This window comes from Aspergillus melleus (assembly GCF_016097325.1).
Source record: "Aspergillus melleus strain CBS 546.65 chromosome Unknown contig4, whole genome shotgun sequence".
NCBI lineage: Eukaryota > Fungi > Ascomycota > Eurotiomycetes > Eurotiales > Aspergillaceae > Aspergillus > Aspergillus melleus.
Window position 1 is genome coordinate 635,378 of NW_025763373.1, and position 12,725 is coordinate 648,102.

General features: G+C 48.4%; 4 protein-coding genes across 4 annotated transcripts; 2 read left to right on the forward strand and 2 right to left on the reverse strand.

Annotated features, from left to right (window-relative positions):
* Positions 1 to 514: 514 nt before the first annotated feature.
* On the reverse strand, positions 515 to 4,003 carry LDX57_007166 (uncharacterized protein; the record flags this gene model as incomplete). Its single annotated transcript, XM_046088892.1, has 4 exons — positions 515 to 1,733; positions 1,805 to 2,486; positions 2,572 to 3,700; positions 3,785 to 4,003. 4 exons carry the CDS (start codon positions 4,001 to 4,003, stop codon positions 515 to 517), a joined length of 3,249 nt encoding a protein of 1,082 aa, XP_045944862.1.
* Positions 4,004 to 6,301: 2,298 nt separating this feature from the next.
* On the forward strand, positions 6,302 to 6,914 carry LDX57_007167 (uncharacterized protein; the record flags this gene model as incomplete). Its single annotated transcript, XM_046088893.1, has 2 exons — positions 6,302 to 6,484; positions 6,558 to 6,914. The coding sequence occupies 2 exons, from the start codon at positions 6,302 to 6,304 to the stop codon at positions 6,912 to 6,914; spliced, it is 540 nt and encodes a 179-aa protein (XP_045944863.1).
* Positions 6,915 to 7,175: 261 nt separating this feature from the next.
* On the forward strand, positions 7,176 to 8,666 carry LDX57_007168 (uncharacterized protein; the record flags this gene model as incomplete). The annotated part of the gene is made up of 1 exon (XM_046088894.1): positions 7,176 to 8,666. One exon carries the CDS (start codon positions 7,176 to 7,178, stop codon positions 8,664 to 8,666), a length of 1,491 nt encoding a protein of 496 aa, XP_045944864.1.
* Positions 8,667 to 8,827: 161 nt separating this feature from the next.
* LDX57_007169 (uncharacterized protein) lies at positions 8,828 to 11,234 on the reverse strand (the record flags this gene model as incomplete). Its single annotated transcript, XM_046088895.1, has 3 exons — positions 8,828 to 9,578; positions 9,634 to 10,860; positions 10,912 to 11,234. 3 exons carry the CDS (start codon positions 11,232 to 11,234, stop codon positions 8,828 to 8,830), a joined length of 2,301 nt encoding a protein of 766 aa, XP_045944865.1.
* Positions 11,235 to 12,725: the final 1,491 nt, after the last annotated feature.

The window sequence follows — 12,725 nt, forward strand, 5'->3', positions numbered from 1 at the left end:
ATAGAGCAAGGGGATGAACATTCACGCAGAGGGCGCGAAGATGCATTATTATATTCGAACACAGACAGGAAATCAGGAGACTCAATGCGGGGAATGTTCCATTATACTCTTGATTGAAATTAATATACCGTGTGGAACAATGAATGTTTCAAGCCCTGGGGTGGAAGTCCCCGTTAACCTTTCAATTAAGACGAGCTGCGTAAGATGGTCAGGCAATGTTGTGAGTTTGCTCAACCTTGGTCCTGATTCTCACCTAATGCAGTGCCTTTTGGTGCTAGACCTTAGGCAACACTCAAAACTGTATACCACCAACATCCAGATATGTATCGAAAATGCACAACGCGTTGCCAATATCGTATTTATCGACTCTACGAAAGACGACTGGTACCCCAAAACAAGATTGATTCTTCCGGTACATCAGACTGCAAACCACCGATGCTACAATTTAGACACACATGCAATGTAATCCAAGACCAAATGAAGAAGGCAAATGTATCCAGTTCCAATAATGGGATCAAATACAGTCCCGCTGAACTGCTTGCAGACTTTTACTCTTTTCTTGGAATAAAGAGCCCAAGGCTGCGCTTTCCTTCGAGGACATGCCACGCCTGATCCCTGCGGCTTTCTCAAAGCCCGCCTCGCCCTTGAGGTCGATGAGGGCAGTGAAAAGGGAAATAACTGCACTCTTGGGGTCTTCCACGACCCCATACACACCCAACGCGGCATCTCCTGCTGCACCAGTCATCATAAGAATGCGACCCACTGTCGTGAGACCGAAGGAACCGGCGGCCTCGCCGAGGGCCGGGACGAGCAGCAGAAAGGCCATGACGAAGCCAAGAATAGCCTGCTTCTGTTCGTCGCGCTCGACCCTTTTTGCTGCATCCACGACTTTTTCCATCGACTTGATAGCGAACTCTGTCATGTAGACCGGGAGCTCCGAGGCCGTGAGCACATCGCTGGTTTCTCCCGTATAGAGCATCGCCATGGCGTCTGTTGCGGCCGACGACAGCATCTTCTCAAAGTCCGTAAGATTGGTCAATGCCGATCTGATGATGTCTTTCGGATTGGGAATAGTGATATCATGTTTTCTCCGGGGATACCCAATCCACCACTTTCCGCAACTCAGGTCTTCGCCCGTGCCGCATCCCACGCCCGGGCTGACTCGACGATTTCCATACTCAAGCCATTGCGGATCGATGCCATACGTATCAGCGATAAGTCTTTCGAATCCGTCCTTATCATTGAGGGTCCAGTAGATAGTATCAGCCTTGTTGCCCAGTGTGATCTCGGGGACCTTGTTTGGGCATGACACCGTCTCGTTTCGATTGCCGGACTCGCCTTTGCCGCAAGAGTTATCACAGCCATCAGGACATCCGCCGGAACCACAGTCAGGGCAGCAATGCACATAGGATTGGTTTTTGCAGGTCCAATTGTCGTTTGCTCGGCTGGTCATGTAATCATCGATTTGGTAAAAGATCGCATTTTTCGTATAATTCGCGTACGTATCAAACTTCTTGTTGTATCCATCTCTCATAAGGCCGTGATACTTCTCCAACGAGGACTTGAATTCCTCACTCAGGATTGCTATTGCGTATGGGTTCACGCAATATACCGGAATCCTGCTGATCTCCTTCAAAATGGCGTCGATGGTCTCATACTTCCCGTCGCATGTTGGGAACGGGCCGGCATTAGGTACAGAGTACATAGACTGCAAATCCACGGCCCAGTCACTCCTGCAAAGTTGAGGGCACCATACAGGAGGGCGCGGTTACCCCAGGTGTTCTCACTCATGTAGGCCACCCACTCCGTCTCGTTGTAGACGAGAATATCGGACCGCGACTCGTCGTCAAACCACTTCTTAGCTGTCGGGTTTTCCTGGATGATCTCACTCATTTCTGCATCTGCAATGTACCCAGCAGTTCCGGTGCAGCGGCCCTTTGCCGCGGCTGACTCCGGACCCACAAATGTGCACATCGGGCCAGTACATCCAGGTTTGGTCATTTTGAACGAGCGGCCGTAGCGAGTAACGCCCATGACCAGTTTGTTCGTGGGCATGCCCGCTTTCGTGATCATGCTCATGGCCGTGAGGGTCTCGGTGTAGTTGACGTGGCTTCGCAAACAATCTCCGTTGGGGCAGCCTGAAGATGCCCACTTGTTGCCGTAGTCCCATTGCCCATGCAAGTCGTAAGTCATGAAAATCATGTAGTCTAGAAGGGGCTCAAAGTCTTCGATGGGGTGGAAACCTAGGAGATACCAGTAGGATGCAGGAGCTGCGATTGACAGAGTTTTGCCTGTAGGCAAAGCCTTGCGGACTATCTTGATAAATTTGACATAGTTGGCGCCGTCATTCTTATCGCCAGGAGGAATGCCAGGAATGTCCGGGGCGCCGGGATATTCCCAGTCAAAGTCAACACCATCCAGGTTGTGCTCCTGGATGAAATTGACAACATTGTCTGCGAAGACTTGGCGATTGGCGTCTGTGACTCCTTCGCGAAAAATAGCGAATGTGTCCATCTCAGTAGAAAAGGCCCATCCGCCGAAGGACAGAACTCCGCTTGACGTCCTTCATACCTACAAATATATCAAACTTGTCCTGGACTGCCGAGACATTGACGTGGTAGTCGTGAATAATACCTGCGAATGCAAAGTGGATATGGGTGTATTTTGTAGTGTCAATGCGTTCAACACTCATCGTCATACAAGGCCGATTCTCGTTCCAGGCTTCGAAATAAGCGACAATGTTGAATCCAGTACGGGGTTTGGTGTTCAATATATCGGTTCCGCAATTTGAAATGCATCCATTCGTTCCCGGTGCTGCTGTACCAGGAGCCCCCGTGCTAGAATCCGACTTCGTGCAAAACTCAGCCGTAACGTCACATTGGCCCCAAATGTTGCAGCAAGCGTTCAGTTTGCAAGGGTTGAGATCTGCCAGCTTTTGATCTTTGCCAGGACTTTTAGTTCCAGGCACTTGAGGACCGCAGACCGCATTGGAAATCTCGCCAGGCAATGGCGGTGATCCTTTGCTCAGGCACATTTTAGTTCCTAACATCAGATTATTGCAGCCTGCCCAGCCCCATGTGCCCTTGTTGAAGTCCTCCAGATCGCTCACGCTTAGTGAGTATTCGGCAGCAATCTTCGCACAAGTATCTTGACCAACAACATTGTACGCTGCACAAGAGCCATCCGGCCCGGGCTTTGGTCTGAGATCGGGTAGGTCACCTTTGGAACAGCAGACTATTTGGCGGGCTGCTAAGGTTGAACACAGGTTCTTGTATGCCTTGTTGTACTCCATGAACTTATCGCCGCTAATCCCGCACATTCTAGCCAGTGAAGAGCAGGAGTCCCCGGCTTTCACTCTGATATACTTACACGTGGCTCGTGGGAGAAGATGTCGAAGGAAATGGACAGAGCCGCTCGTCTCTTGCGCCGTCGTAATCTCTGAGACATTGAGCTGGGCGGATGGCCACTCATCCCAACTCTCATAGTCAGTGGTGCATTGTGCGTTGTCCCAACCACTGACTACCCCCTGCACGGCGGCAAGGTCGCCTGTTGTGTCTGCAACAATTCCGAAGGTGTGGCATTCATCAGTTCCACAATACTGAAGCACCGTCCGTTTTGGAACCCCAATTTTCCGCAGGTGGTTGATGAATTCTTTGGCCTGAGATTCCGCCACTTGCACGTGATCGATTTTGCTGCCAACCTATACACCCACTGCAATGTCCTGTGAGTAACCAAACACTATCTTCGTATCACAGGTTTGGCTGTCGGAGAGGTGCTTTCGAACCTGCTCCAGAGTATCCAGAGTGCCAGGGAGGCTTCCATTGCTGTAGGAACCAGACCATGCGAGTTGCAGCACAGCCTCTGTTGTGTTTGTTGCCGGGCAGTGCTTAGGCGTGGACTGGTTGTCATTTTCGGTATTGATTGGCTCTGGATTACAGGCGTAGAGCTTGGTAGTTACTTCGGGGCTTTCCAGAGGAGTATGGATCGCGAAGTCAAGAAGCATGGTCTTGTTGCAAGTAGCAAGGCTATGCACGTTGCTGTATGTGGTCCAATTCGATGAAGGATTGTCTGAGCCACCACATGGCCCTGGACAAGATTTCAAGAAAGACAAGATGTCAGAATTGGCGGCGGAGTAGGTGGTTCCGGCCATGAAAAAGAGATATTTTAACTGCATTTTGCCTTGACAAGCGTTCTTTCTGAACTGTTGGGAAGGAATAGATCGCGCGAGGTGCACACAAACGAAAGAAACAGAGAAAATAAATGATAGATCAAAAGGATATCAGAGAAATAGGGCCAATTTGAGAACAAAGGAGGAACAATGAATCGAAAAACCTGCTCTAGCAGCAGTGACTGTAGGAACAGAAATCAAGAGATAAATGTTAATGGTTGGAACAATGGGAGAACTGATTGCAAACCCCAAAGGATGATCGACGTGAATTAATACGCTCCTGAAGGGCAACTGCGTGTATTAACTACTCGAAGACCTGCGATAAACGCTCTCTTATGACATAGATATGGATTGCTGTGGCAAGCAGTAAACCCTGGTCTACCTCACCTATGTCCAACCTCACCTGAGCAAGCTCTTCTTTACATCGAGGGAAATGAAACCCAAGCATCCAGTAACGCAATGATGTAACTAATAGGATACTGGATGCTACTTTGTAACAGGTGGGTTGATTCCGCCTGGTGAATCCCAAATGTCCTTTGGCTCATGACAGTCGATTTCTTTTTTTTTTCGGATCGCGCTTGCCGAGGATGACTAGGGCACAGTATCCAGTCTCTTTGACTTTAAGCCCACCAGTGCAGAATCGATGGTAGCGAAAGGGATTTCCTCCCTACGGCTCCGCATTTAGTTAGTCGCGGTAGCTATCGCTTTATCTTGTCTATATCTAATAATTACGGTTGGCAATTCAACCATAGTAAGCGCCTCACGGTACGGATGCAGCTCTGGAGCTGGTGTCTTAGCAAATAGCAAAGTTGAAACAAACCACATGGATGAATATTGCTTACTCCAGCTGATATTTGGTTTCACTGTATTCGGGCAGGTTTGGCAGCTAGCATAAGGTGGACATGGTAGTCTGGTGCAACATTTACGAGGCTACACAAGAGAAGGTCGTACCTAGAAGGTTCCTGTAATACCTGTTCGGTCACATAGAGTTTCAGTCGTCCTAGTCCTCACAAGGAGGGATCTTAGGGAGCAGACAGTGACATAATTTGCGTTATACAGACGAATCCTCTCGATTACACAGGTCCCAGACTGTGTGGCAACTCAATCGACTCCACGTCATACCGTAGGAGATAACATAGTTGGGGGACAATTGCATTAGAATTGAACGGAGCTAGACTAATAGCTGTTTGATGCTGGGCTGGTTGGGCATAGTCTTGATCGCATATTTGAACGATCATCTGGTACGGAGACTACAGTTTTCAATAGGCGACGCCTTCTGCGGAAGCAGAAAACGAGAGTTGGCGGAATTGCGACAGTTGGTTTCCCAATTCCTTGGTCTTTTCCTGAGCACAATATCAACGTACAGTAACCTGACCAGCTTTCTTGTTGCTGGAAAAGGCTGTCAGAAGGTTCAGAGAAAGTGTAACTAAGCGTGTGATCTTCCTTCCCGTTGTCCATTGTACGACGAAATTGCGGAACCACGCAGGAAATGTGAAACTACCCGCACTCTTATTCAACCACACCACTCAATACAGATACTAGCATTCTGTGACGGCATGCCATGTGATAGGGAGTGAATATGGGTTCGGCGGTTGTACCAGAGGCGTGAAAGCCCAGGAGTCGACGGGATGTGTGTAACAACATTGTGTCTAGTAAGGTAGTAAAGAAAGAAAAGGGCAAGATTATTAGTTACACTGGAGAAGAGGGGGGCTTCGTCATAGCTTGGGGTTATCTTCAGGTCGTAGCTTCCCCCCTACCTAGGTTCAAGGTTTGAAGGGAGTAACTCTTCACTTGGGTAGCATTGAATCAATGGCCATTATATATAACACACTTCCAAAGTCCAAGTGAAATTTCATCCAACACAGGCTGTCTCATCCGTTCTATTGTTCCTCATTCCTGAGTCGTGATTGACCTTTTGCTATTCGCGATACTTCGTCATGCAATTTTTTATTCTTACTCTCTTGGCTTACGCCGTGTCATTGGCATGGTCTTTTGGTGAGCCTGGTGCCTATGAAAGGGTTCTGTACTGGCATGCATATGAGATTGACATTGCACTTCACGGGGGCAAGGCCACGACTATAGGAAAGAATTGTGCCAAAGGTCTACGAGCGAGGAGGTGTCTTCAATCAGTTCATGAACTTTATCGACAAATCCAAGAACCAGCCACGACAAATCCCAAGAGATGTGAGCGACTATCACGTAGATGAAATGGCCCAAATTCTCTACGAATATGGCTATAAGGGTGAGTATATCTTGGGGAACATATTTCCCGGCGTTGCAGAGAGTCCGGGCAACGTACCGACATTGATACAGGAGGTGACCATTACAATTTCCTCTACAGACCTTCTCGTCAAAGTATCTCATCTAATATAACTACGCTGTACTGCAGATATCATCTTTCCTCAAAAGAAATCGAGAAAAGATCTCAGAAACCAGCCCCGAAAGGTTGCACTATGCTCGCTCTGCACTCCGCCGCTCGTACTTTCTGCGTGATGCGCTGTTTTCGGATGCGCTGCGAAAAGAACTCAAAAAGAAGTACGAGATTGAAGCGGAGACGAAGAAGAAGATGTTTAGAGGAGACCGTGAATATCTGTTTATTGATATCAGCGCTACAAGTGAAAAGCATCCAAAGGTAGACGTGGACGGAATAGTGAGAAAGTTTCGCGAGATCGACAACAATATTCATTGGGACAACATCGTTGCCATGGGAGAAGCGTTGAACCGACTTGGTTCATGTAAATCATAGTAAGGTGGAGGATAGCACTTTGTTGTTGGAGAGGAAAGCATGATATACATAATACCTGGTAGGTACTTAGGTACCTTCCTAGTAGATAGCAACGTGACTGGTGTAACCCGGCCAGGCTGCCGTTTCCGAAATGGGGCTAGTACGGTAGCGACTGAACAAATATAAATACGACCTCACCTTCGCTCCATCTCTGCCTCCTGCATTCAGAATCTCTACCTTCCTCTTCCTCATTCCCAAGATACTTCATTTCTTCTTTACATTATGCCCGATCGAGTTCTACCCTTCTCGTGGAAGAGGTTGAGGAAGGAGTATTGCAGCGAAGAAGAATGTCTCTTGGCTATCCGTGGCCAGCAGCTCCCTCGAGGACTAGGCTTCACCACTACCAGACTGTGCGTCGTTCGTGGAATCAGATACCACCCCGGGTTTGCTACTGAGCTACATGGAACATTGCCTCTCTTTACTCGCGCCCTGAACGCACGAAGGATCATGAGCAACGACATTCCGGACATGGAGAACCCAGAAGACTTCCCCTACTGTATCTGGTACCCCGAGCAGGCGACTGAAGACACATACCGACGACTCGCTTCACGCTATCCCGGAATGAAATATCAAGTCGGGCGGGCCTGTGCCGTTGCGGGCTACTATAATCTGTTCAAGGATCTTGGTCTGCTACCCGAAAGCCACATAGCGGAGGAAGCCCGGGACAACCAGCAATGGCCGATATATGAGGACATCATGAGGGCGAGTATTCGATACAACGCCATGGATGACTACTCCCGCACCGTGTACTCACAACCAATAGTGGGGCATTTGAATGGAGACACCGCGGTTCGATCATATCTAGACATCAAAACCAAGTTTCGGAAGCCCGAGTCAAAGGGAAGCTATGGCCCCTTTCGAAGGACCTCCTATTTTGATATAGCAGAGGATGATCGCGTTGACGAGCTGAGCACAAAACCCCCGCGAGTCACAGAAGACGTCACGCCTTTGCTGTACACACCACTTCCGGTGGATCTGCCCACAATGAACAAAGACCTTCTAATCTTAATGGCAGCTTACTATGGTGACATTGATCGTTATAGTCGCTTACGACGTCCGGCATCTGTCTACAGTGAGCAAGAATGCATCGTTCGGGGAATATATCACAACACTTTATTCGCGAAATGGTGGTCCACTCAGCCTGACTCAAGCTACAATGTCAGCATGGCCATAAATGCTCGCTATATCATGAACAATGATCTGTCGCGCATTACGCCAGACACCGTCAGCCTTCCATATGTTATTTGGTATCCCAGTATGCCGAGGCGAGCCACCTGCCGCGAGCTTGCGAGACGAGCACCTTCCATGAAACCAGCAATTGCCATGGCCTGCATACTGACCGATTACGAAGATGTCTGGGATCTGCTTGACGTGGATCCAGATTCTAACCTAATGTGTGCTGCCCGTGAAAGCCACAATCCCAAATATCTGAATGATCTGGAGTCTAAAATCGCGGAACGTGGCTGTCGCGATCTCTCGCGGAGCCAGCATCATGCGTTGCTTCCCCGACGTCACATGTTCGAGCCGTCGGTATCAATAGTGCCACCAAATGTCACCAAATGTAAGGCAGACTTAGATGGTGTCCCGTATAATGGATACGGCACGAGTATGGCGTACGTTGAGCTGTTCGTGACAGCACCGGATACCTTTAAAGAGGGAGATGGCACGGACCTTGACGAATATTATGACTCCTTAGGGCAAGGTTTGAGTTAATGCAAATGGTGCAACTCTTATCTGGGGTTGTATCTTTCCATTCAAATGTGGATTATCGCATGCGCAAATCGAACCTACTCGGCGTGGTTCACTGTGTCCTCTCGAATACATGCGGTTGTGAAACTGGCTCCATTGTAATGAGTTTTTTCCATATGAATGATTTACGTTAGAATCTCTCTTGAAGTAAATGTATGATATGCCGATCTTGCCTCCACTGTATTCCCACCAGATCGACCGCCTATTGGTGCACCCCACATCACGGGCTTCAGGGCCGCATCTGGATCATCCGGCGGGGGATGACAAGCAGCACTGATTTCCACACTACTATAGATGGGAAGCGGCATATTCGACTTATATTTTCGCAGACCCAGCCCTAGCAAAGAAAGAGTGGCAATTGCTCCAACAATCAAAGTAGTAAGAATCGCCACCAGCGAATACCCACACCGAGTCGTACTCCAGCGCTCGATAACTTGTCCATCAATATCGAACAGTCGAACTTGTATGAAGAACAAACTCTGAGACATGAGCCAATGCAACGCGACTGCGAAAACCACAAATGGCACCCTATACCGATAAGGTAGGCTGAGGTAACGAGTGGATCGTTGTTGGCCTTTCGGCCAGGATACTCGGAGGGTGTTTCGATGGATAGCGTAGTCGTTGTATTCGGCTGCAACAACCATATTTATCAAGATCCCGTTGCTGAGAAAGTATAGAATGGAGAGCATCAGCTGGGGCATATTGCTGAGAAGGACTACTTCCATGACGCTTTGCGCGGCTTGGCCGATCATGGCGACGGAACTGGGCTTGCCGAAGCCTGTTTCCCAGGAGGTTTGCAGTGTGACCTTGTTTGGGTAGCGTTGGCCACTTCCAATATGAAATAGGACTACAGCTGTAATGAAAGAAGACATGATGCTGTGGGAGCATGTTAGAGTTAACGATGTAGCGACTAGGGGCAGAAGGAACGCACATGAAAAGGAGTAGGATCCAGCATTTCAGGCTGACTGCCTGGTACCATCTCCTCGGACTTGGGAGGCTCCTGGGTTTGGCACCATAATCGGTATCTCCGGATGTATATAGAGAGTTCACAGCAGTATAACGCTCAGGAACCGTGCGATGATGATCGTGCTGCCTTCGAGACCTCCAGCCAAAAACCCTTTTTATATACGGCTCTTTTTCACAAGCCCCTCCTCCATCTTCCCATTCAGATCCAGGAGCACGCTGAAAACATATATGCTTGGTCGTTGGATCCGGCGTTGACAAAAAGGAGGATATTGCGTCGCCGACTGTCAAGAAAATCCTCTTCCGCTTAGTATTTGCCGCCAGACAAATGCCAGCCAGTTTGATGGTATTGCACATGATAACCACAAGACCTATCGGCAGGTTGAACAATAACTGGCACTTTTCCTCGCTCTCCTTGCTCATGCAGTGGGATATAGGGATTTCAAGCGCTGACGTATACACCGGATTGTCGAAACTCGTCGCAGTGTCTGTATAGTTCTGCCATTGAAATGAGAGTTGCGATGCCCAGGAACTATACTTCCAGTGAGATGGAGACTTCAAATACTGCTCCAGCTGATCTTTGTCCGGATTGTATGCTGAGACGTAGTTGCAAAGGGTTCCGATATCGGCTCTCAAAGACGTGCTTTTCTCGTCAACAAAATGATCAAGCAGGTCGTAATCGCATGAGAAACTCTGGTTCATCCCACCATGGATAGGATTATAAAACTTCCAATCTCGATACGCCCAGTACTCAGCCCAGACAGACCACCTTCCACGATGTATTAGGTCCATGACATCTTCCTTGGTGCAGTTCGTCGGACGTTCTTGCGCACACATCCAAGAATACCGATGGGAATTATAAGCGTAGTAGTCCTGGCTAGACAACCCATAAAAAGCCTCAAGACTTGAGTAGTTGTTAAAATGTTCTCGATCTGCGACCAATACCACGGTCGTGCGATGGGTGTTGTATTCGACTGCGTATGCATCCACGCACTCTTCCAGAGTCAGGTTCTTCATTGTACCGTTGAATATTTCAGCTTGCAGATCCTGCGCACTGTAGCCAATTTCTTTGTAGATTTTTTCTGCGGTATAATTGTTCCCATTAGACAGCATCTCATGCTTGCCCAGATCATCTGGGATCAAGACCACTCCGTACAGGTTCGTCCCCATCGAGGAGAAAACGACCGAGTTATACCTGAAACAGTAGGTTAGTGCGGGTAGCTTTTAATCCCCGGGGAGAACAAACATCAAATGAACAGGTACCGAGGTCAGCAAAAGCACCAACCAGATACCTTTGCGCCTGTGGTCCATGGCAAGGATGTTCCTGTAGCTGAAGGTCCCAATATCCAGCCATCTTTTTTTGGAATGAGCAGCATCCACATCCTCGCGCGACGGAGCACTGAGAGTTTGCATCGCATAATTACTCGCGGCTAGCAGGCCTGTGCTCAGGGCGTTGATCAAGGCATGGAGCCCAGAAGCCCAACCACCGGCGACTGAACACTTTCCATCATAAATCGCTGTCGAAACTGTCGATCGATCATTGCTGGATGAGGAGCCCGAGTAGCCCATGGCGAGTGCGATGATCATAAGAATGATGTTGACCAACAGGACCAGAGCAGCCCATCCTATAGCGAATGCTACCCCTTTGGTCCATTCATCTCCATCGCTGGGGATGTTTTCTTTTCTTGAGGTTGTCGGATATCTCACATTGTGCCATCTCTCTCGGAACGCTGACCACAGTCGATGCTTTGTTCTTGGGGCAATTTCTTTTGAGTCTTTCAATGTGACATTTGTTTGGGAAGAATTGACCGATGGCTGTTCCTTCTCTCTTTGATGTGCGGTCGGATACTTTGCAAGGTCTGTCTCTAGATTCTCAACCGGACCGGTGGTGTGAGACAACAGGTTTGTCTGCGAATCTTCCAGGCTATCAAACCTCGTTGAGATGTGGACTGACTGATCTCTGGTCATATTGCAAAGCTCAGACACGCCAGGCGCGAGCACTCAGGGGCACATCTTGGCCTTCAACGCTCTGATGTGGACAGTGTGAGCGAAAAGGCCCCCTTCGCAGATCTTTACTGCAGTGGTTGTATTACTGACGATCACCAACCTGTTCTTTCCGATATATTGACACAATATCAACACAAGTGGTAAGAAAGTATGCCATTCAAAGAAGCTATGCGAGCTAGTATCGACTTTGAAATTGGGTTATTGTTAAGATTGAAAGCAGTGAAGTCGTCTTGCTGGTGCCTGTTCTTCCCCTCAACGTGACGCAAGCAGGAGATGCAAATTGGCCCCCAAGGGCATCATCGTCACAACTAATACGCGAGGGCCAATAAGACACTCTGATATTTTGAGAACCTCCACTGAACAAGGATCAAAGTGAGCCCGGTCCTCTTTGCCCTTGAAATTCGTCTGAACTCATTCCGAGTTCATTCCAGAACATATTTCTTCGTGAAGTTGACTTAGTGTTCCCATTCAAGGTTCGCGATCTACAGATTAGTACGTCTAGCTCGTTAGCTAGCGCTGAATTATTATCTGATTCGAGCTATTCCATCTTCATTCAATCAGTCGCTGTGATTTCTTTCTACTATTTACTCCATTTATGGTATTAACATATATTGTTCCATTCGATCTGGGCTCTGGAGAACAGACAGCACCTACGACGCATCTTTCTAACGACTTTAGTCGAATCACATCTGCAGCATTATAGTGACTGGGCCAAACGCACTACAGTGCCACCCCTCAGATCTTATGTCTTTCAAGACCAATGGCCTGACATTCCCAGTATACCCAGGTTCTTATCAGTTCACAATGATTTATCACTCAATTATGTAAGGAATACGACTCCATCTCGTATCCCACCTGCATCCTGGGCGCCTCCCGAGTGCATGTCTCAGACGCTGTGCAAGCTACACTCTAATTCGGGTGCTTTTTCGCGATGGAATGAGAATTGTTACACTTGTGCTCTTTTGTTCGACTGCGAGTTACCCGGGCGAGCGGAGGAGGTGTCTACTGGAAATCAATAAAAATCGCCCGTATAATTGGATGCGCAACAACCTG